We start from the raw sequence: 24,664 nt of genomic DNA, 5'->3' as shown, positions 1-24,664 counted from the left end.
CGGGGGAAACGCCCAAGATCAGCCTGAGCTACCACATTGTCTAGATGTGAAGGACTATGCTCCAACTGGGCCAACTGGAAACCCCATGTTCTTGCCACACTGTACGTTAGTTTTAACAAAGACACGGCTTGTTAAACTGACCATTTTTGTAGTTGTGTGCTGTTACTTTTTGCAGTAATTTAGCATGTTGTGCAAGATTCTTAATACTGAAGTTGAGTTAGCAGAAAAACACAGGAAATTATATCAAAAATAGTAAAGTATCCAGAATACAATGAATATATGCTAATATAGCACAATCAAATTTGAAACTTACCTTTTTGGTTATGTTGGGCAGTGAAGCTGTGAATCCCATTGAATGTATTTCCAGAGTTTAAGAGTGCAGGAAAGTGAAGAAAAAGGGGGGCTGAAGGCAGGAGAACACACATGTGCTCCTCTATGCTGACCCACCCTGCTGCACACACACTGCATTGACCCAGCTCCACTAAGCCTGATTAACTGTCATAAATACATTAGGACAGTCATTCACACATCATAGCCAAGCCAATTATATAATGCTTAGGCCTATACCTTCACCTGTAAACACTGTATGAAGGTCCTAATTACCTGGGACTAGCTAAAGCTTCGGACATGATTTTGATTGTGATGCATAGAAAATATGAATTGTTGTTGATCTCACTACTGTTAATAAGCACTGACAGTGTTTTTGTTTACTTTGAAAGAACAATATAATGTTGGCCTCATATCCAAACAAATCAGCACTGTCTCTCACTTCACCACTTAGCAACTGTCTGAACAGATTTAAACATACTGTGGATACGTGGAATAACAACCCTAAAAGAAGTAGTTGTTTGAAAACCTGACTTCCTAAAAATACATTACATTTATTTCAATAGAATGTTTAAGGACCAAGCATGACAGACACCATTGGCTTATTGTTTTGTGCCTTTAAAACATTGTAGATCACTCTGCTGGAGCGGCTCTGGACATATCGCCCCTTGCAGTGCAGCAATGGGAACAGCACGATGAGTCACAAGCATTACCTCAGTTTCCTTGTTGTTCTTTTATGCACCTTACAACACCCACACTCCACGCCAAGTTCATGTTTAGTTATGTATTCAATTAATTTGCATAATTTCAATGTTAACTGGTTTTGCAAAAGGAAAAATTCAACACAACAAACTGTGTATATGAAACCATTCTAAGCCTGGTGCTAATTCATTGCTCTATCACAGGGACAAGAAGAACATAACATATTTTTTGTTCCCTGAGTTTCCACTAATGCCTACAGGATTCAAAAAATGAATTACAATTAAAACATCTTTTATCCAGTTTCATGTTTACTGTCCACTTTCACAAAAAAGCCAATAGACTTTACAGAATTAACAACCTTAATTGTTGACCTTAATATGCAGCAAAAATACACAGAACTGTATATATGAACATGCTGGCATGTTCTCTCTGTATTTTTCTCCTACAGTAGGTATCATCCTATTATTAGAGTTCAGAACAAAGGTCCACTGCAGGCCATGTATGTTCCCTGTCTTGGTGGGCATTTTAGATGTATTGCTTTTAACTCTTCACTTGTTTGTTTATAGCTGTAAGAGAGCTTCATGACAGCTTATTTACATCCATAACATTTTAGTTCTTATGCAAAATTAGCTTGCCTGCAGCCAGGGGCTGATCTAGAAAAATATTTATGGGGTGGCGAGAGGGGGGCAGGAATTTTTGAGGGGTGGCGACATATGGCAGACGTATATATACTGAATTTAATCACAGTTTGATGAGAAATAGTATGTACACACTATAAAAGGGCACAGGCTGCCATTTAAAAACTCATACTGATAAACTTAATCTCATGCAATCATTGTCCTGCATTTGAGGTGACCATACAATGTGATCTCACTTAATAGGAGATAGACGTATGATAGAAGTAAGGGGCATTATCACAGGACAGGCATTAAGGTAAGACACAGGTGATGAGTGGCAGATGTGTGAGAGGGGAAGCAAACAAATTTTGACTGCCTGCAGTAGGACATTGGAGATTCACGCTCGTAAATGGTCAAATTGGCCATAACTTTTAATTCGATGCTGCCAACTGGGATGGCAAGGCTTTCTTTTAGGGTGGCATTTGCCACCCTATGCCACCCCGGTAGATCCGCCCCTGCCTGCAGCTATTTTCAACAATCAGGTGTGCATTTTGCTATGCAGATGACTTTAGACCGTCCCTGAGCTTAGACAAAGATATATTAACAAGATGTGAAATGTTTCAGAGTGGTGTAAACGTGGTTTAAAAGTGAATACTTAACCAAAGATAGACAGGAACAAGATCTGTCTTAAGTCAGAGCTAAACCTCTTACACTTCCTCTTATCAGGCATAGTTCCTGATAAAAGATGCCAGTTGAGTTGTGAAACAAAATTTGATAATTACGTAATTATGATCTGATTTGACCTTGCGTGATACAGTGATCAGATGTTTGACATTTTATTTTGAATGGTTAAAAGTCCAGGTCAAATGACAATTGCCCATCCCAAACAATGAGTGGAGTCCAAAACGCACATTTGTTTTTAACATCGTCTTTATTCAGAGCTTTTTTTGTAAAATATTTTTTTGCGAATAATTTTTAGAGTGGCAGCTCCAGCATCTGCAAGCATAGGTTGGAATGTATACACATAAACAAACTGATGGGCAGGTATGTTTTTGTGTTTCAAGAGGGGTAGAATAATTAGAATATAATACAGTATTTGCTTTCAGACAGTACAACAAACTCAAACAACAAAAACATGCTACTTTGTGTCACACTGACATTGGCCGTGTGTCAACACTGAAAAAAAAAGGCTTTCTTCCTCCTTTTAGGACAAAAAAAGATGTTCTCTTAGAGTGACAGAAGAAGTAAACATTTTAATTAAATCCTTGTTTTCATGGTGGCTATTAAGAAATAAGCTGGAGGAGTAAAGAGGATGAAATCCTGGTTAATAGTGAAGTCAAGTTGTAAAGAAGCAATCTACACTCACACTGGCGTGGTTCTGGTGCACCTCTGCATACTTTGCAGAATAAAAGAAATGTCTAGTTGCATTATTTTGTCTTTCCGAAAAAAAAAAAAAAAGTCACAAAAGCATCTTATGACTGAGAATGACCTCAGAATGAGATAAGGAAAGGATTACTCCGATTTGTGTTAAGAGGGACCAGAAGGCACAAGGTTCATTTTTGGATCCATTTACTGGCAGGCCATGTGGTTCCACACTACTAACAAGATCTATTTGTGAAATCGCTGCAATCCTCATTCATCTCATTCAACGGGCTACAGGCCTTTACAGAAATGAGTTTGCATGAGACATAGCAGTGAAGAGCAAAGGGTCAGGTCTGCGAGGGAGTCAAATATCCATGATGGGTTGTGGAGATGAACAGCCTGAGGCAGCCTAAACATTGTGAGTAATTTCTACAAGTGGTCAATTACTGAAAATGCTGCCTACACAGGAGCTAAGGTGTTAAATTGAAGAACACCTCCCATTATTAATTGTTTCCATGACATTTCTCTAATATGGCATTTGCTCATTATGCAACTGAATGTGTAATTACAAAGTGTTGCCATGTAAGAGTTTGGGTACAAAAGGAGAAGAATAGAGGCTATACCAAGAGATAATATGGTAATATTATTGATAATAAAAGAAAGAAATATGTAATATTAAAATTTCCCAAAGATGATTATATATTGTCCACCAGCCTTGTCCTTTTTGTGAACATTGGTGCTGGAAGACCAAATGTTTCTGGATTGAATGTCTGTGCCTTCTCTCCTGTCCTGTGGTGTGGTGTTCAGGCTCTCTCTCTCTCTCTCTTTCTCATCTGTCCAGCCGATCCTTCTTCAGTTCTTGGACAATTCTTTGGATAGCCAGTCAAGTCCTTCATACAGCCCACTGCCCTGGGTGGCGCAGGTTGACTGAATGTGCCACTGTGGGGTCAGATTATATAGCGTAAATTAGATATGAGAAAGATATGAATGCAGCACTGCACATGCTTACAGATTTGAGTCGTACTGCAGGTGTAGGGAGCATGTTTATTCAGATTACTTACAGTTTTGTTGCGGAGGGCGTGTAGGCCGAGTTTGTCTGTGAGTTCGCTGACTGTTAAGGCATTGGGAAGGTCCTGTTTGTTAGCAAACACCAGCAAAACGGCGTCTTTCAACTCGTCCTCTGTCAACTACAGGGGCAGACGACAGATTAGAACATCAGCTCTAAGATTACATATTAGGGACAAAACACTACAAACAGAATAATGTGTGATTGTATTAATTACATAAATTTACAGTGACACAATATTACTTGTTTGTTGTGAGTCCTTACGGAAGTTTCTAAAGGCCTAAGAATTTCTCAACAAGACAAAAAAAACTATTTATAGAGTGCTTCACAGAAATGCAGTCAGAATAAGTGCTGCAAAAATGAGGCATGGTTAAACAAAACATTTTACTCACATTTTACTAGAAAAAAACAAACAAAAAAACTCTACTCTGCTAATCATTCCCCACTAGCCTACAGCACTTTAAGGTTAACATAAAAAATGCATTATAACATAACGGCAAGTCAAAATAATGACAGACAATGTGAAGTGATTATACAGTGTAAAGAATTCAATGTAAAAACTTCAAAAATGCTATTGACTGTCACAACAATTTGGACCCTGGAGAAGTGGCATTTCATCCAGTGTATACTTTTTTTACTTTGCCTTCACCTAGGAATATTTTGGTGAATCATCAAGAAGTTGACCACACCTATTGTAAAGAACAGACAATGCCAGTAACACTGACGCAGCACAAAGGCATGGATAATATCAGGGTTAAGGCGATTGGGCAGTTGTATTGTTAATGGGCTCGGAAGAAGTCACGGGTTAACCTAGGGCTGGGCGATATGGGCCAAAAATCATATCGCATATTTTTCCAGATGAATAGCTATATGGCAATATATATCTGGGTATTTTCTACGAAGCAGGATAAATGTTCAGTTGTAAGTCAAAGCCACATGTGAGATGTCACAAGCACTTTTATTAAAACAGATCAAAATAAAATGCAAAGACAGTTTTCCTTCCCTGTCTGAAAAACAGCTGTAACAAATGTAAATAAATTATCCAAAATAAAAAGCCTATATTAAATAAGAACAGGCCTATCACTGAGAATGCTCCTTCAGCAGTTTTAACAATAACAGACTGATAGAGAGAACGAGGTGGATGAAATGTCTGTCGTCACTGCGCTGCATTTCTATGAACTATGGTAGATAGATAGATAGATAGATAGATAGATAGATAGATAGATAGATAGATAGATATACACAGACCCAGATTCCTATTGAGAAAAATTTATATTTCCCTAAGACATGAACACATACATACAGGTTTTAGTTTGACTATATACAGATCCTGGTGGTGTGAACAATTGTTATCCAATGTAAAGTTGGCACTGTAAATAATATCATAATACTATTATTTGTTCTGATTTAACTATGTCACAATATTAGACAACTCTAAGTCAGAGGCAGCTTTTCCGCATTTCACAATAATGGCAAATTATGAAACTCTTTACAATTGATCAATGCACAGAGAACACTATCCTTGTATTACAGTGCCTCCTGAGCTGAACATATTAAATACCTACCATCTTTGTGAGCTCCTCTGCAGACTCTGCCACTCTTTCTCGGTCATTGCTGTCCACCACAAAGATGAGGCCCTACATGTAAAAAAAAAAAAAAGCATTGAAGTGGTTACAGTAGTTCCCTTTTCTTAATTTTAGAGCTGCAATGATAAGCAGAATAGTGGATTGAAAATGTATTTCACAAACTATTTTGATAATAAATAAATCATTTTGTCATTTTTGTTTTCTCTGGTTACAGTGATGTGAATATTTGCTGCAATGTCTGGCTGCGTCCTGCCGCGTCCACTGCATCCACCCACGCTCTGCTGTGCCACATTACATCCCGTAACGCCCTGCCGTGCCCTGCTATGACATGAACTACTACGACTACCATTGTAGTCACTGTTCCATTATCCTTATTATGACTATTATTGCCACTGTTCATCACACCCCCGTCAGCCCGTCAGACACCGCCTACCAAGAGTCTGGGTCTGCCGAGGTTTCTTCCTACAAAGGCTCTGGGAAACTGTGATGGACATTTTTCACAACTTTCTGACATTTGTGGACATGACAATTAATCCATTAATTGTGATGTGCCGATTAATCTATAATGAAAATAATCTTTAGAAGCAGCTCCATATAATTTGAGCGAGTAAATAAATGTAAAGACTAAAATGTCGTTATGTAGAGTAGTTATCTATATATGTACAGAGATGTTGAAAATGTATTGAATATGATCCCAAGATCCAAAAACTACAAAACTGAGAGAAAAGAAGTGTTTATGATGAAATTTGGACATGCAATGCTACCAATTACGTAGCTTGGCTGATGCAGGACTGATCTAGGTAAAAAAAAAACAGCTACAGGAAGAAGCAAAACTATTTTATTCCATTAAAATAAAATGTTTATAAAATAAGTAACAGGCTACATGAAAGAGTATAAAGTACAAAGTTTGAAATGTGAGCATTACACTCATTAACTTTTACCAACAGCACCAATGTTGTCAGAGGATAACGTTCAACAGAATGTGTGCTGCAAAGTAGTGTGTTAAATACATGCGAGTTAAAATTAATACATTGAATGTGTTGAAATGACATTAAGTGGAATCTGTGGCCGCTTTGGCACTATTCCAGTCTACTTGGTGAAGCGTCAATTTCATACTTTGATGACATGAGTTCTGGTTGATTGAAGTATTGTACTGAAATAGCTTTACTTGGTGATCTGAGTAGAAGTATTTCAGAGTGGTGGTGTGTACTACTACTACTACTACTACTACTACTACTACTACTAGGCATGTAACAAGTATTACATAATTGTAATTTGTTTTAAAATAATCACTGTTTCTTTGTTTAACCGCAATTAATTGCTCACATTAGTTAAGGCCCTAAAGGTTATGACTGTTGATGATAATTGTCAATTTAATGTTCATTGAAGAAAAAACTGTTTTATGATAATGAAGTGGTGTGGTTTACTTTTTAGGCTGTGTATTTGTGTTATTATATTATCTGGGTCACATAACTGTGATATAACCAAAATATGTATCTGGGATTCTTTCAAATTTGACTGAAAGAGACAATTACATTGTTAACTGCAATTATTTCTGAGACAATTTACGGTACAGTAAAATTTGAAATTGTTAAAGCTCTAACTACTACTGCTCCTCCCTGACACTGTCTTTGTTATATTAAACAGGAGCTTAGCTTTGCATTATGAAACCAAAGCAGTCACATTCATACCTGTGTGTTCTGGAAGTAATGTCTCCAGAGGGGTCTGATCTTGTCCTGGCCACCAACATCCCATACAGTGAAGCTGATATTTTTATATTCTACTGTCTCCACATTGAAACCTTTACAGGGGAAAGAGAAGGGACAGATCTTAACACTGTACACAAAGTTCAATAAATCAATCATGTTGAGGTACACATTAAACGATCAAAAGAACCATAATTTAACTTAAATTAACTGTTCATGTTTCTCTTACCAATGGTTGGGATGGTGGTCACAATTTCACCAAGCTTCAATTTATACAAGATAGTTGTTTTTCCGGCAGCATCCAGCCCAACTACAGGGGAAGAAAAAAAAAAAAAGTGATAAAAATCAACGTTTTTATCAGGAGAGCATAGCAAAGTTAGAGCTATTGATAACAACCTGCTGTAAATTGCATAACAGGTGTTTTACTATAGAGCTAATCATCAGAGGACATGAAACAACAGAGAACATGTGACTGCACAAAGTGAATCATGTGTACAGAGCATAGGTAAAGTTAGCGAGCCATCAATTAGTAGGAGGGGAAAAACAATCCACTAAAGCTGATCTTTATATTAATATGTCCGTCGTGAAACTTATAACTCCATAACTATCCGGAAACATGACTGAAAATAATGCAACACAAACGTCATAAGGAGTTAGTTAGCGTCACCCAAGGAAACGCCATAACAAGATACCGTCAGGTTAACTTATAGAAGCTAACCTTACCTAAAGCTATATAGCTAAACGTTAACGTCATTTAAGATTGATTATCAATAAACCGCTATTAACGTTGTCTCTCAACTAGATGTAACGTTAACTAAGTTATGGTTAGGAAGTGTGTATTATATAAAAGACACTTGGCAGCCAAACGTTGATTTATTACAAACTATTAGCTAATATGTAACAACAATTCTACTTTAATTTCAGCGGTTTTCGGGATAAGGTTGTCGTAAGCAAACTTCCTTTGAAGAAAAACACCTTAAATCTAGCTGTAAGATAACTTAGCTGATTTTGTTGTAGTTTTACAGTAATTACAATTAATCAAATGGCTCTTAGTTGGGTTATAATTCTGCTTCTGTCCCAGTGCTATACTGGGAAAGTTTAAGAACTTCAATGCCATTTTAAGCTCATCATAGATAGATAGCTAGCTAGCTAGCTAGCTAACGAGACTTATCTAGCTAACGTTGAAGCTAAAGCTAAACACCGTGCCCCTCACTAACATTAGTTAGCCAAACACAGCTTTCACTCACCCATCAAAATCCTCATTTGCTTTTTGCCAAAAATCCGTTCAAAGATTGACGAAATGGTGAGCCCCATAACTGGCCGCTGATGTTTCAATCTATGAAAGAAGTACTAATATTAGCCACGTTAGGCGCGACGTGTGATAGTTTTACACTGATCCGGTTACTCTGATTTCCACACAGGACTACTGCCGAGTGCCACGTCCGGGCCAACGTGGAATCCTCGACGTCATCACTTTGAATCAACTTTATCAACACACGTTAATATCTGTAACTAAAAAAAAAAAAAAAAAACATTGTGTTATTTTTTTTTCCATACACATTCAAGCTGTTATATTAACACAATATACCCTGCGCCATTTTTTGGTTGTCCGTGTTTAGCAAAATGCTTGCATTATTTATTTATTTTCGCTTAAAAAGTAGGTCTTAACGTAGTAAAATGCAAGGCCGATTCATACCACTGGATGTCTCTGTAACACAGATTTTATCATATTTATATGGATTTTATCCTTTATGAATTATCATTTGCTGTGAACCAGTCTCGCGTTGTCAGACCTATCTCCACACTGTGAACCTAGTAACATGGTTGATCGCATTCGATGTTAACAGGTAAGTTCAGAGCATGGTTCAGGGGAAAGGTAAAATCCATTAGTACGGAGGAAATTCCGTTTCACTATTTTTGACTGTGTGAGTGTTTTCATTTCTTGAAACACTGGAGGTAACCGTAAGACAAGGAATATTTCCCATTGCACCTGGGGATTCCCATTTAAAAGTGTTGCACTAACCCATTGAGCACACACTCAAAGCAGGTGGAGTCAAAACAGCATCACGTGACAAGGTGCAGACTTTTATAGAGGTGTGCTTGGATAAGAAAATATATTTTCACAAAGGCCTGTTATGGAGACAGGTCATTTGGCTGTGCCAGAACAGAGTGTGAGATATTGAGATATTTACAATGGAGCTCAATGGTACACTGAGTGAAGATCAGGTAGGCATTCATAATTTTCTGTGCATGAATACATTACTTGAAAATGTAATGAACTGATAGGAGGGAAATAATAGGTACATTTCTAATAGCATGTTTGAATTCTCTTTCTTAGATTGATGTTCTCTCTACTGAGTACTTAGTGTTACTCACTCCCAGGTAATATGCATCCTCATGCTTTTTCTCTTTTATGCTTGATATACCCTTCATGTTATTTATTTACATTAGGAGTTTCTATAGCAACCAGATTGTAGCATATAAACATGTTTAAAAATGGGTTGTACAGTAAGCCTATAATTCTATTATTATATCAGGAGAATAATAATCTTTATAATTTTAATTTTCTGATTGTGGAGAGGTTTGCCAAACCAGCAAGGCAACACGTAACAAGAGGAGGCCTTATGTTTTCTTTCTGAATTCTGAGTTGTAGCTCACAGGATAGTTGTAGCTGCTGAAAACTTAAACATTTCTTCAGTGAACTCAGTCACCCTGTTGCTGTGTCTTTGTTTATGAGTCTCTCGGTTTCTTTCTTTTGCTTGTGAAAAAGAAATGAAAACAATAAGAGAGAGGACAAACCTGGTGCTGGAATGGGAATACGGTTTAATTCACTTAGTTTCTGATGAGCCAAGAGAACGGTTATGATTGATTGTGTGTCATTTTACAGCTTTTTATGCTGGTGTCACACATGTGTCTGTGATAAGCTGTCCTAGACACTCTGACCTGTGCAATAAACCAATCTTGGCTCAGGTTTAGTTTTGATGTGGTGCCAAATGACCATGAATTCACAACTTCGGGTTTCTACTTCATTTTAAACCTTGTACACATTGTCAAGAAATGTACTAAATTGAATGCAGTGCTGATATAATTTTGCCACAGCCTCTATGGGGTTGTCTAATATATGACATATTTCTAATTAACTGCAGTGTGATTGGAAGTTTTTCTGTTCTGGTGGTTTCTACAGTGAGATGGAGGTATCTAAAAGAACAGGTGAGTCGTATGTATTTATTTATGTATGGACATGCCTGTGTGCTGTGTGTCTGCTTTTGGTAGCCTGTGTACTGTATGTTGTGTTTATAATTATAATTAATAGATTCAATATTTTTTATAGTTGGTTGATTTTTTTTTGGTACTGAATGTTCCAGTGCAGGATATTTTTAATTTACTATTTTTGTTTTCTTATGCATCTCACAGATTTACAGCAACATTCTTTTTGTGTATGTGTTTACAGGTGTACCTCCTGGTGCAGCTCGCCCTGGCGGACCTCCTGGCTGCTCTGATCCTGATGTCCACCAGTGTCATGAACAAATTGAGCACTGACAACAGTGTAATCATCTGCCAATACAGCCTGCCACTGTCACTGGTGAGGAACAGTTACTTTCACTTTATAAGACTGTGAAAAGGTTGCCTTTCTCCCTTTTCACAAGCCTCTGTTCCCAAAATTATCAATGTTTTTGTCTGCTTAATCCTTAATTTCAGTGTAATGTTTTAGTTTAATGTTTTAGTTTTATGTACTACTTTATCATTTGACATGGGCCTGTTTAGTATGTTTATGGGTTCATAATATTTTTCTATGGTTCTGCCTGTGATGTGGGTGGTAGATCAGCTGCTCACCCGCTTAATCAAGGAGAGAACGTACTGTAAAGGTTTGCCTGATTAGGTCCTTTCAGCAGGGATGGGCTGGGCACTTATAAGGTGTCAAACAATAGGTAAGATAGTTATGCAGTGAATTACATTTTTATAATATTTGGGGTGCCTATTATTGTAGGTGCACATATATGTATAAATAGTAAGTTAAGGTTGCTTTTTCAGTTTAGCTCACAGAATAATCACTTGTGCAGGTGATAGGGTCCAATTAGGTGAGAAGAAAATAGAAAGAACTTGGCAGCTTGCTGTGAGGTTGCTGTTTTCTCTCTTTGGATTTTGCCTCCTTTAGTTTTTTTTGTATTTCCTGGTTTTCATTTTGTGCCCTTTGTCTGAGTATGCTTTTTGTTGTTGTTTTGTTAATAAACACACCCGTTTTTGCACTTCTCAAGCTTCCTGTTCTCTTCCAGCTTCCTCAAAACACCCCACCACCTCATCGGCCTGGGCATGAGGTGGGGGTTTGACATAGACCTCTTACCCCCTACAAATAAATGAGTTACAAGATAATTTCCTGGTGGGTGAAAGGGATCATATTCTTCCTAAACGAGGCAGGGAGGTTGAGAGGTTGAGCTTGAATTAATACATGTACTTTCCAGCTGAAGTATCTGTAGTTTTCAGGGTTGAAAACAATGTCAGAGTCAAATCACATCACTGTAGGACTTCCCCAGGATTGTAACTGAGATGTGTCATGTCATTCTACCAGTAAAATATGTCAAAACTTGTTGTGTCATGTCTTTACATATGCAAATGTCTCTACATTATTTCCTCAGATTGAAAGGTGATGTTAATAGTTGTTTTAAGTTTTACAATGTTTCTGTAACTCTATTATAAACTTTATCAACTTAAATCCAACATTTTCTGAATTCACATTGTATTTTGCAGTGATGGGAGTTAAGGGCAGAGTAGATCTTGATTTGACATAGAACAAACATAGAAAAGAATGTAATGTAGGAGCTAAAACACTGTTAATCCCTTTCATTCAGTTCAGATTGTGGCTTTCTTTCAAAATGCACATATGGAAACTATTTAGACTTGCAAAAGTCCAAATATGTATTCAAAGCAAAAATAACTGTTTTAGTTTAGATTTCTGAATTGATAAAAAGGAAGGCACAACAAGGCTAAAATAAATAATTTTATTGGTTGGTGTGTTCTCAAAACAATTCAGTTGGCCGTAAACCCCAATCTAAACCCTCTTCAAACAAACTTAAAAAATGTATGGAGTAGGACAAGGACATAATGTTATGCTATAACATACGTGGGCAGCAGTTGGGACCCTACGGCATTTATGCAAACAAAAATGAGTACCTGTGGGAAGTCAGAACTGATCAGATTGTGATCAAGTGACATTTTGCATAACATTGTGCTACGACAAATTGTTATATTTCACAACTTTGCATTTTGTGTGTTTGTCCGTTCTGTTTCAGACATTTTATTTCATTTCATTTTTGCTGGTGGTGGTTTACGCATGGAATTCAAAGAATGCAATCCAAGGGTGGAGAGCAAGATCCACTGAGGATGAGGGTGGACAGGTGAGGCGCCCACTGCATTTATTGCATTTCACTGGTAATAATTTGTACAAAAACAGTCTAATTTAACTATTTATTTCTTCCTATCTGTCTGGTTAATAGAGCCGGTGTAGAAGGAAAATAGTCGCTATACCTGTATATGCCATTGTGTGGTGAGTTTGTTAACAGCATACTTTAGCTTCAATTACCTTTCCAGACTTTATGGAACTTATTCCTATTGTAAACAATTAAAATGCTGTATCTCTGTTGTCTAATATCACAGGTTGATCCCCATTGCAATATACATAGCATATGTGCTCACTCCCTTCATAAAAACAACTCCGATGATTCCAGTCACTGACAGAGCATTGATTGTCCGTAATGATAGCAAATACTGCACCAGGTGAGCACCCAACTTCAAATAAGTTACAGAACTGAAATAGGTCTGTTTTCTGCATTTTTGACCTTTTTGATTTTTTTTGCTCTCAGTTGTATTTTGTTCTTGCACGTCTGGAGTGATTCCTGCTCTGTTGCTGTGAGTATAAAACCCATAATTTGTTGTATAATTATTAATATTTTAGCTATTTTGCTTTATTTGATTGGTATTGTTGCACGTTTTATTAAATAAGCATTTATTTATAGTTTGTAGTGCGTTTATGCTAACATGATTTTTTTTCTTCCCAGGAGAGAATTCACGACACTTTTATTAGAGTTCTTCTCTTCCTCATCGTGATATCAGTGATGCTTTCTTGCTCTGTAAGTAAACACCAATCACATTATTTTAAGAGGAATTTAGACATATTGTCATTTACAGTTTTATCTTGTGAATTGGCTTTAAACATCCATGGAAATATAGTTATGATTTATAATTTTACAGTGCTATCTGAAGCCTTGAATAGTATATATTTACATGTGTAAGCAGAATGTAATTTCTCTTTTTCTTTTTTCAGGTCATTTACTATAAGGTTGGCAAATGGTATGAAAGACATGAGCAGGAAGGGCTTTTTCCTGTGGAGGGAGATGGACGTTCAAGAAGGAGATTCAAAAGAGTGTTTTCTACTGCAAGAAATATGGTGATGGTCATCTTATTCTGCTGGACACCAGGTGCGCGCACACACACACACACACACACACACACACACACACACACACACACACACACTCACACACATTTTAAAGCTAATGTATTACACTTCGTTAATTTTAAATCGACCTTCAGATTGATGCCTTGTTTCTTCCTCTATGTAGCTCTTGTACTCATTCTACTGTCTACCCTGATGAATTGGACAAACATTGAACAACACAGCCTATTTGGCCTTTACATGCTACAGGTAACTTTCAGAAGAACGGGTTTTCGATTGAGGAAATTAAAATATCATCTGTCGTTGAGTTGCAGGTTTTAGTATTGTTTTGTTTATTTCAGGCTGCAAGCGTGTCCCTGCAAGGCTTTCTAAACAGTATGGTGTACGCCTGGAGACGGCCCAACTTCAGGGAGGCTGTTCTAGGGGAGAATACACCCCTGCTGGCGCACGAACACCTGGCCTTCTTTGATGAATCACTGAGGAGCTCGTTGTGATTCGAAAATTAGTCGCCTCTAAACACACTGAGAGACATTGTTGTACTGCTGAAACAACACGCTGGCTGGAGAAAGACTGACTGCAAGCCTGACTTCATGTCAATCTAGACTGAAAAACATAATGTTCTCATGTGTGGCCTGCAGAGAAAAAGAAATAGAACTTACAGATGAAGGATGCACAAAGACTGATGCAGTGTTTTTCTCTGCGGCTGCTAATTTTTTGTTATGTTTTGTGACATCACATTTATGTAAAGTAGTTTCAGAGAGGAATGATGAAAAACCTGTCAGGGTTACATACTCTGCATTCGCTGTTGTGTCATATCAGAAGCATGTGTCACATATAGTCTGTGGAGCATTTATGAGTTGGAACAGTGAGGAACGCTGAGTTGCTGCACACAAGAGAATGAACACGATATCTGCTTTGTCATGCCTGTGTGCAACCACAACTGTATCTCATAAAGAATCATGTGTGGTTGTGTAACTGAGGGCATACATGAGGCATATACAGTATAGTAGTTCACAAACACACACACACACACACACACACACACACACACACACAGACACGACAATCAGTACACTCTTATGTCATAGTATCCTAAACTCCATGATAACTTTTAAGCATGCATGTCTGTCTCTGAGTTGAACTCCCTGTTAATGGTTGACAGACTGCAGGCCAACCGGTTGATGTTTGAATAAGTGATCACCTGACTCACTCATTTATTCAATGTACTGTAAAATCAACTTGATGTTAACTTTCTTTGCTGAAGACCACACAGTCACCTGCATGCTGTTGACGCATTTAATACAACATAAGGGTTATACATAACACAGGGTTGGAAGTTATAGATATAACATATCTATGTCTGTTTAAAAATAAGTGGTGTTCCATTCTGCAGAGCTGTTTTTCTCCATTGTGTTCGCTATGAATTCAGTTAAGAAACAAACCCCTTTGTATGATAATAAGTTGAGTTACTATCACAGATCCGAATAGTCACTTACTGTTAAAAGCCATGCAGCCTGCACTTATTGACCTAATTTGAATTTATTTGAAGCATTCCATTTTTTGATGTACTACGCACCAGAGTGTTACTGAAAAAGCAGGCACAAAGACAGAGATTTGATAAATCTTCTTCCCTTTAATATGAGGCCAAATTATGTCTTTTGGGCAGAACAGTGCCACTCATGACCTGTGTACAGTATTTATCTGCTGTTTGGTCATACAGTATTTTTATTGTTTTGGTCAAGTGTATAAAGTAGCCAACCAGTAGCCAAACCTTTTATTATCATATTAATTATTTTTTAGCATGACACTGGCATAAACTGCACCCATACTGTACTGACAGGACTGCATGTTCATGTTTGTCTGTGTGTATGCATAGTTGCTCCATGAATCATCTGCCCAGTGAATTTTCTGAATATGATAAATGAACCCCACAGATTTGCTGACTAAACTGCAAGGCTGTGGCTTAGAAATTACTTTCTGGATTTCAAAATGTGTTCTGTCCTCCAGCTCTAAGGTTACTGAAGTAGTTTGGCACACTGAACACAAAACTGTGTCTGTGTGAGAAAAGGAAAATAAACAAAATAAATAAAACAATTGTGTATTCTGATTACAGTGTATAAACCATTTTCACATTATCTGATTCTCATCACCATTGGGATACAACCTTTCACAAAGCAGTCTACAGCCATCAGTTGAAGGTCTACAGTGTGCACATGCTCATTTGTGGTCCTATATTATGAGTAAAAACGTACCAGAGACTGATCTCTAAGCAGTTCTCTCTGTGGATAGATAGACTGTGTAGTTTTTCTCTAGACGAGTTGACACACGTCGATTATAATCAGTGTCTACAGCCAAAAAAGAAAATGAAACATAAGATTTAAGGATAGGCTGTAAATGGCAAACAGTTTGGGGCTTTTTGTGGTTATATTTAACTTTATAAGGGCACACCTGTAGCTCACCTTCTAGAAGATTTCTGAAAACACACACGCACACACACACACACACACACACACACACACACGCACACGCACACGCACACGCACACATTCACACACACCCTTCTCCTGGGAAGGAACACTGTGACAGCCTGACTGTTGATGGTCATTTTATATCTGTTGTTAAAACTGACTCTATATCAAAGGCAACTTGATACTTCCTTAACCAGTGGTGCAGAAATGTACATATTTATTCTTAAATACAGGTAATCACAGAACTGAGAGTTGACTTTTACATTGTTTGCTTTAAATGTACCGTAATCACACTTCCTCTTAAAACATTCTTTAGGAACCTAAACACTGATTGAAAACATATTTCAACAAAATCTATTACCTTCATAGTAAAATGTATTTAAAAAAAATACAACAAGAACAATACACAGCATTATCATCTGTCTTCACTTTTACACTGATCACAAATACAATAGCAGCTCCCTGTCAGCTGTCAGTGTCCGGGCAGCGTTCTGTAACAGACCCTGTGTTTCCCAACCTCACTATAAATGAGGCAAGTGAAGGAAGAGAAGTCCTGGATTGCTTCTTTTTAATCATTATTAATATAAAGAAGGTAAGTGAGACACATCCGCCCTGTGGTGTTAAAATGTCTCCCCTCTTCTATAAATGTGCAGAGTTCTGCCCCCAAAGTAGTTACAGTGCCAACCTTGTCTTTTCTTTTCAGAAGTCCATGGACAAGGATCTTTGCTGGGCCATTTCATAGTTCCCTCTTCGGCTTCCTGCTCTGCGTACATACACATCATACCTTCCATCTTCGTCCTCCTCTTCATCCTCTTCCATCACTCTATCCTGCCTCCCCAACGCTCTATCCCCCATACCATGATGACCTTGCATCCGGCCTGGTTTCATACTAGGCCAGCTCTTCTTCCGCATACTGCTGTTCAAGTCCCTGATGGGAGGTAAGACGCTTTGGAAGTTCCCTCTGAAAGGGGGAAGCTCCATTGATCCCCTACCCATGCCATGTTCAACTTGACTGGCTTTAATAGAGTTGACAGAAGCTTGGGAGCCACAGTGATGTTCGTGAATGCAGCGTGAGCTTGATGAGGATCTCCTGAACGCCTGCAGGGACTGGAGTTCCTCTGATAACTCCCCGAGGTCCCCAGACATCTCCTAAAAAGTATAATATTGTTACATAAAAGAAAATCACCATGTACAGCTAATAGTGCATCAAAGTAATCAAACTAACCTTGTCTCTGAGAGTAAAGAGTTCATAATGTGGAGGGTCAAACACCTCCTGGAAGTCGCCCCGTTGGAATAGGTTATTCTTACGTACCAACACCTAACCAACACCAAATTATGATTGAACACACTTGATAAATTGGCAATTTCTACACCAATATTTTGTGGAATGATACTAAATAATTTCCTTGTGAATATTACCTTCTTTCGTGGCTGTTTGACTTGCACCAGGATGGAGATGATGAGGAGCAGTAACACCACACCCGTAGACACACAGATTATTGTCCCATGAGTCTTTGTGATATGGTGAAAATAACTTTTGCTCTTTTTCTCTGAATGAAGGATATGAAGAGAGTGACAAACAGATGACATATAAAGGACATTTAGAGGCACTGAGAGTATATCAGTCTATAACTTGCCATTCCCATTAGGACACTCTGTATCTTCGGTTGCCAGGAACAATTCAGAACCTTCACTAAAAGCCAGTTTCACTGATAAACAGCCATCCCAATCATTTGAGGTGCTTAAGAGCCACTAAAAAGCCAAAATGCAAGGTCTTTTAGTTGGAAAGGCATTAAAGATGATGAGATCATTGTTTTCCTGCCAAGAAGACATTTTGAATGTATATTTTGTCCTGCCCACCCTTTACCAATATGCACTGCATAAGGGGGGCTATGTGACTGTCTATTTTGTAGAATTAGAACCACAGATCCTCAAGGAGGCTCAATGTGACACAACAGAGCCTGACGGGACATTATTTGTATTACATAACACAACATAACTCATTGTAATACAGCACAGCACAGAAGACTTTCTAAAAGAAGAATTACAAAGAGCTTTAGCACAACTGGAGTACCTTTGCAGTTGCCTTCATCCCAGGGAAATACACAGTTTTGTATGCCATTGCACACAAGAGAAGTGTTGATGCACATGTTACTGTGGCAAAAGAATGCACTGCTTGAACAGGGTGCTGAAACACAAACACATGTGTATCAGTATGTGATGAAACAGGCTGACAAAGCAACCAAAGCCATTAACAGTGAGAGGAAATTCTTGTAATTCTTGACCAAAGCTGTGTAACTGTGATTCCATTCATAAAGTGCTCACTGACTTTCTCTCTTTTCAAGAGGATACATGGAAACTCAGCATTCTTAATACATGCATTTTCCACAAGAGCTACCAAGACAATTTACCTAAAAAGCTGCAGTATTGAATAGAAACCACATGAGGGTGCTACTACAAATCTGTTTGCAATCATACATCCAGTCCACATACTGTGCTTGCCCTGTCAGCTGTAGAAAGTAAACGAAAGGGACAATGGTCAAAACGTCAAATGACACAGGTTAAGAATAATATGAAGGAGAAACTCACGGTCTGCAAAAGAAGTGAATAGCATCCGGAAGCGGCTGAGACGGCTTGTCTCATCAGCCCACATTCTCACTACTCCCACACCGGTGTCCAGCATGACGTCATTAGCTACTGTGCTACAAAACTTGGCCTGCAAGAAACCACACACCGATTTCTCGTATAGTTTTGGATGTGTAGTCTCATTGAGGCCAAGGTCTGTAAAACAATTGCTACATATATGATTCAAATATTATAATAAAAGGAGCATATATGAGAAGTAAAGAAAGATAAACCCTGTTGTGTAGAAGGAGAGAAAAACTGAGAGTATAAATCTGATACAATGTGCAACAAATTAAAGTACATCTTATGAAGGGGCTTTGATTTTACAGGCTGGATTAACTGTATATAAGTATTAGACATATTATAAAATATATTACCTTTAGGTCCTCAATGGCATTACTGCCATCATAAACAGCCACAAAATTCTTCTTACAATCATTTGAGTTTTCCATCTGGTATTCCAAGAATCGCAGGTAAATCTGGAATAAGCGATAACGACGGATATACTGTACATTTTGTTCATTTTTCATGCACTTCAGTGTATTTTGCTTTGCTATAAGAAGACATGTTTGAAGGCATTGCATTAAAGCATCAAATATAAATCATATCAAGCCAGCTTTATTGAATATGTATGTATGTACACTGTTGTATTATCAATGCATATGTTTGTGTTATACTTAGGGTTGCAAAGGGGTGGAAATCTTCCGGTAAATTTCTGGAAACTATCTGGAAACTTTCCATGGAAAATTTAGCTGGGGAATTTAGGAAACATTCCAATTTGGAAACTTTCATGGGAATTAACGGGAATTAATGGGAATGAACTAGATATTTTTTTATATTGCTTTCCATGGAAAGTTTAGCTGGGGAATTTTGGAAACATTTCAATTTTGACTTATTATGGTTAGTGGGCTACATAGTTAACACACATGGTTAATAATAGCAATGGGTTATGTATTAAGCCCCCAAAAAAAAACCTCCCGTATTTTAAAAACGAAATGTTGGCCAGTATGTAGTAGCCTATGCTCATTACTGCGTGCGTACATGTCATTGACGAATACAGGGAGGACATTCAACTGAAGTTGCATTAAATCAGGTTGTTTTAACCAAGATTATGCTGCAAGATGTTTTTTTTCAACTACATTTAAGTTCCCCATATAGACTAACAGTATTATAACAAGCAATATTAAACATATCCAGTTCATTCCCATTTATTCCTGTTAATTCCTATGGAAAGTTTCCAACTTTGAAAATTCCTGGAATTTTGCAACCCTAGCTTTACTGCATGTGCACATTATGTCACCCTGTGGGTGTACTGTCAGGGAATGCTTGATAATAAAAGAGGTAGAGCGCATTTATCTAGGGTTTTTGTGATACTGAGTAGTAATCCACATACTCTGTCTTCATGATTATGTAAAGGATATGGAACAAACACATCACAACATATGTGGAGGAGATGAAGAGCTATGCAATAAGAGCTATACGTATTTCTTTAAATATCTCCTTAACTCTTACCTTTATTATACTTTTTCCTTATATGAGCATCCAGTTATCACTAATATGGATAATGGTAGGAAATTAAGCTTATTCTGCTTTTGTGCATTAGATAACTGGCAAAAATGTTAAACTTTAACATGCAACATGCCATACCATACCCTGTTGTTTGTTGGGGCTTGTATAGTCCAGATGCAGTCCAATGCCTGTTCTGGCCTTACTTTATATTCCTCCTCCACCTGACTGGAACGGATCAGGCCGTCAGCCCCAGACAGCTCAAACTGACAATCTGACGCACGGACAGTGACAAGAAGCAGATTAGAGGAAAACAAACATATTAATCCAAAAATGTACAACTGAATTATTTGAGTAGGCTGAGCTGTGTGGTTGCACTACCTGGGATGGGGTTTAGGAGTCCTCCCACATGCAGATGAAATTCAGGATCTGGTGACAGATATCACACAATGAGAGGCATCATCAGTGGAAGAACAGATATTTGATTGGCTAATACAGCAGAGACCATTGATCAAAGCGTTATTTGAGAAGACCGGATGAACATTGAATGAGTACCAGGATGGTGCAGTGAAAACATTGTCATACAGGGATCAATACATCATCCCACTGTGTTTTAATCACCTGCAGTAAAGCTGTACTGAACCTGGAAGCCAATCCCCTCCAGCTCTTCATCGCTGAAGAAGCGGATCCACATGAAGCGCCCGCTAGAGTGAACGAGTCCGGGACTGGCCGAGCCACAGAAGCGATTGATGAGCGGCGAAAAGCTAAAGGGACCGTCCCTCACCTCGATGTGGTCGAAACGACACTCAAATGATGCTTCAATGTAGAAGGTCTGATCAAACAGCAGCTCTATCCTCTGGCGGGGCAAGGCTGAGGGAAGCAGAGCAGTGTGTCTACATCTACAGCCACAGAGGTGATTCAGGGATATAACCAGAGAATGGAAAGCGCTGGAAAAGATATTCGTTCCTTTCAAATTCTTACCCAAGAATTACTGAAGGCCAGGACTGTTTTGTGGGCTCCAGTAGCAATTATAGGGAAACTGATGCATGAAATGACAACAACTTTTGATGCATTCTTTGGTGAGCAAACTAATGAAGAATGCACCGTGAATAGAGAATATTGTTTCTTAAATAAAATAATAATAATAATAATAATAATAATAATAATAATAGTAATAATAATAATAATAATCCTTACATAATAATAATCCAAACACCATGTGTGACCAATTTAGGATGAGCAATGTAGGGAGAAATGCCAACAACAGATCATTACAAATGTAAGCGTTATTTTCAGATTCCCTTTAATTCCCATCAGATGAGTCTGACCTAATTTAAAGTCAAAATCTGCATCATAGAAATTTGAATAGGAGCTCAAATTTGTTTCCCAGCAGTTACATTAGGGACATTATTAAGCTCAGGGGCATGTTGTTGGTTACCTTCCAGTACATACAGGCACTCCTTGTTGGGAGGGTATGTTTTTGGGTAGTTTGGGGAGCTGAAGGAGCCACCATCTGTGTTCCGTACCCAGTTTCCACAGTGATGAGATTGCTGCGGCCGCAGAGAGGGTCTAAGCCCTTTTGATCCTGCACCTCCATCTGTATGTATATTTAATGATAGTGCATCATGGTACAATTTGAAGACAATTGGAAGCAACTGTATAGCTAATTGTGCAAAAAGCTTCACTGATCTTTAATCAACATATTTTGATTTGTCTTGATTTAATGTAGTCAATCTATCAAAGGAGTGCAGTGAATGCATTGATCTTACAGTACCTTTAGTCTTTTGTGCCAGAGCAAATCCCTCCTCAATGAACAGGATAAATACCCACACTGTAAAAGAAGCAGACACTGTGAGAGGAAAAGTCCAATCAAGGAATAAAGGAAACAGGAGCTTAGCAGGATTTCTGTGTCTGTTGTCTCAGTGCACTCAGCTGAATCCCTGAATGTATATAACAGGTCAGCAGAGTGGAGTTCAAAAGCTTGACAGGAAGAAAATAAGGATGCGCTGCTCCCACCATCTGCTCGCTTAACTCTTCCTCCTATTTTTACATCCTCCTTTTCCTTTTTTTCCCTAAGGTTTATATGTAACACAGAGGACGAAAACTGTTGACCATCTGCTGTGTGCCATGGTACTCTGCAAGGACTTCTTATAGAAAAAAAAAGTCTGTGTCATGAAGTCATATATTGTGCCACATTTGTGTATATTAAATAAAATTGACCTACATAGAGCATCTAGCCCAAGGCCACTAAAATTTTGTTTTGAGTTTTCTCAGTGTTGCTGTGAATGTCACTCACAAACTGCTAGATACTCAACAGCAGTTATCGCGTAGGCTGAATGTTTGTTGTATGAGGCTGACAGTGTGAACGAACCAGTTTGAAACTTTTAAGACATTTTCCCAAACATTATTAATGTCTGTTTTCTGCATCTTGCACCGAAAGTTGTATTTATTGATTGCCTTTTGCTTGTTTGTAAATTGCTCACATGGGCATCTAAAACATGTAATATATATATAAAGAAACCAGACTTCAAAACCTCAAATATGAATCTATAGAAAGGTACTGTAACAGGGAGTTTATCCTTGCCACTGTCGCAATAGCCACTGCTAATGCTTGCTCTTGAGGGAATTACTGGAATTGTTGGGGCTTTGGAAGTTATAGAGTGTGGTCTAGACCTACTCTATCTGTAAAGTGTCTCGAGATAACTCTTGTTATGAATTGATACTATAAATAAAATTGAATTGAATTGAATTAACAACGTATTATTTGAATTAACTGATGGCAAAAATTACTACACTCCAGCTGACTGACATGCCACTTCACGGAAGAATTGTTTTTGAATCTATACCAGTTCCACAGAGACCATATTCTGTGTGTGTGTGTGTGTGTGTGTGTGTGTGTGTGTGTGTGTGTGTGTGTGTGTGTGTGTGTGTGTGTGTGTGAAGAAGGAACTGAGGCAGCAACAGCCCAAATCCTCCTGTGCAGGCACAGAGCCATCACATGCTGATGCAAGAGACAAAAGAGAGTTCCCCATGTTTTTATTTCTTTCTTGTAAAATGTGGCTTTACTTTTTACCAGAGTGCATAGAGCGCAAGTGGGGAGCTGTCACTTCAGCACTATGAAGCGTTACACCAGAGAACATTTCAACGCAAAGAGATTAGTTTGGCATTTTCCTGTTTTTTAAAGTCTCTCCAGGATGTAAAAAAAATAAATAATAATAAATAAATAAATAAATCCCTGCACGTAGCCTACCTTTTCCCATATAGCCTAATTGTGATGTCATTAGCATGTGCTTATTTTGTGCATAACATGCAGATTGCAATGTACACAAATGTGTCAAGAGTCTGCCAAGAGAACATCTCGGAAAGGGATTATCAAAGATTACAAACTACCGCCTCTCTCCCTTAAGCATGGAAATATGGATCGTTCCACTCACCTACATGCATCCTCTCAACTGTCCGTTTTCTGGGGTTTGACTTCAAACTTGTCCAACTGTACATCCCTCCGTCAATGTTACGGATTAGCGAATGTTAAATAAAAAATCCAACTTTCACCTTTTATCCTAATACCAATGGTCAAGATGAGAGAAGCTTCTGGGACAAAAAGAGCTGATGAACTTCTGACTCATCATCAGTCTTTCATTATAGAATGAAAAAAAAAAAAAAAGTCAGATGAGGTCAATATTTCAGAGCAAGGACGCAGTTGTTGCAGAGCTCATGTCTGTGGCTTACCAGTCTGAGACTTGTCCTCTCAAATACACGGAGGATCTGTCTGCGGCTGCTCGCGGTTTTAAGATTGGGCTCAATTGGCGCGAGAAGGGGGAAGAGCTGATTGCGCATGTGCATCATCATACACGAGTAATAAACGGAATAATAATCCTCTCACAGCCTGCACATTGATAAATTACATTAAGAATTCCCATATTTAAAAAAAATTATGAAAAAGTATGATACAACTAGTGTCCAGAAGGCAAACGCACGCACACGCACACACACACACACACACACACACACACACACACACACACACACACACACACACACACAGGACAACTGTGCCAAAAAGCTCACCGGGCATAGATCAGTCACACACATTGCATTCCTGCATTGCTATTCCAAGAGGCAGAGCAGGGCACATTCCTCATTGTCTATTCTCATTTTTCTCGAAGGACACATGGTGCCCAAAGCCTAAAAAAGCTGGCGAGAGCTGCAGAAAGATGAAAATGGAAGCCAAGACTTGGTGGGATGGAG

General features: G+C 38.3%; 3 protein-coding genes across 6 annotated transcripts; 1 reads left to right on the top strand and 2 right to left on the bottom strand.

The window, feature by feature from the left end:
• Positions 1 to 2,558: 2,558 nt before the first annotated feature.
• On the bottom strand, positions 2,559 to 8,826 carry LOC114560331 (ADP-ribosylation factor 5). The gene is made up of 6 exons (XM_028585630.1): positions 8,614 to 8,826; positions 7,596 to 7,676; positions 7,352 to 7,461; positions 5,640 to 5,711; positions 4,070 to 4,195; positions 2,559 to 3,947 (listed from the first exon to the last, which is right to left on the bottom strand). The coding sequence occupies exons 1-6, from the start codon at positions 8,678 to 8,680 to the stop codon at positions 3,861 to 3,863; spliced, it is 543 nt and encodes a 180-aa protein (XP_028441431.1). The 5' UTR covers positions 8,681 to 8,826; the 3' UTR covers positions 2,559 to 3,860.
• Positions 8,827 to 8,946: 120 nt separating this feature from the next.
• On the top strand, positions 8,947 to 15,813 carry LOC114560586 (transmembrane protein 116). Of its 2 annotated transcripts, none has more exons than XM_028586071.1 (12): positions 8,947 to 9,213; positions 9,705 to 9,748; positions 10,513 to 10,576; positions 10,818 to 10,949; positions 12,655 to 12,759; positions 12,859 to 12,908; positions 13,019 to 13,138; positions 13,225 to 13,270; positions 13,420 to 13,491; positions 13,686 to 13,839; positions 13,984 to 14,066; positions 14,159 to 15,813. In XM_028586071.1, exons 4-12 carry the CDS (start codon positions 10,872 to 10,874, stop codon positions 14,309 to 14,311), a joined length of 861 nt encoding a protein of 286 aa, XP_028441872.1. In that variant the 5' UTR covers positions 8,947 to 9,213; positions 9,705 to 9,748; positions 10,513 to 10,576; positions 10,818 to 10,871; the 3' UTR covers positions 14,312 to 15,813. The 2 variants fall into 2 exon arrangements, with proteins under 2 accessions (XP_028441872.1, XP_028441871.1); XM_028586070.1 differs by having other exon boundaries at positions 8,947 to 9,592.
• A 680-nt stretch (positions 15,814 to 16,493) lies between these two features.
• Positions 16,494 to 24,208, bottom strand: neto2b (neuropilin (NRP) and tolloid (TLL)-like 2b). 3 transcript variants are annotated; one of them, XM_028585853.1, is made up of 13 exons: positions 24,146 to 24,208; positions 23,851 to 24,049; positions 22,191 to 22,247; positions 21,855 to 22,013; positions 21,038 to 21,286; positions 20,798 to 20,845; positions 20,563 to 20,690; positions 19,288 to 19,389; positions 18,875 to 19,001; positions 18,360 to 18,473; positions 17,705 to 17,835; positions 17,511 to 17,603; positions 16,494 to 17,434 (listed from the first exon to the last, which is right to left on the bottom strand). In XM_028585853.1, exons 2-13 carry the CDS (start codon positions 23,912 to 23,914, stop codon positions 16,985 to 16,987), a joined length of 1,722 nt encoding a protein of 573 aa, XP_028441654.1. In that variant the 5' UTR covers positions 23,915 to 24,049; positions 24,146 to 24,208; the 3' UTR covers positions 16,494 to 16,984. The 3 variants fall into 3 exon arrangements, with proteins under 3 accessions (XP_028441654.1, XP_028441653.1, XP_028441655.1); XM_028585852.1 differs by having other exon boundaries at positions 23,851 to 24,205; XM_028585854.1 differs by lacking the exon at positions 19,288 to 19,389 and having other exon boundaries at positions 23,851 to 24,205.
• Between the last annotated feature and the right edge of the window lie 456 nt (positions 24,209 to 24,664).

This window comes from Perca flavescens, chromosome 8, assembly GCF_004354835.1.
Source record: "Perca flavescens isolate YP-PL-M2 chromosome 8, PFLA_1.0, whole genome shotgun sequence".
Classification (NCBI taxonomy): domain Eukaryota; kingdom Metazoa; phylum Chordata; class Actinopteri; order Perciformes; family Percidae; genus Perca; species Perca flavescens.
Note: the sequence above shows the minus strand (reverse complement) of the source record. Positions and strands in the feature narration are given on the sequence as shown.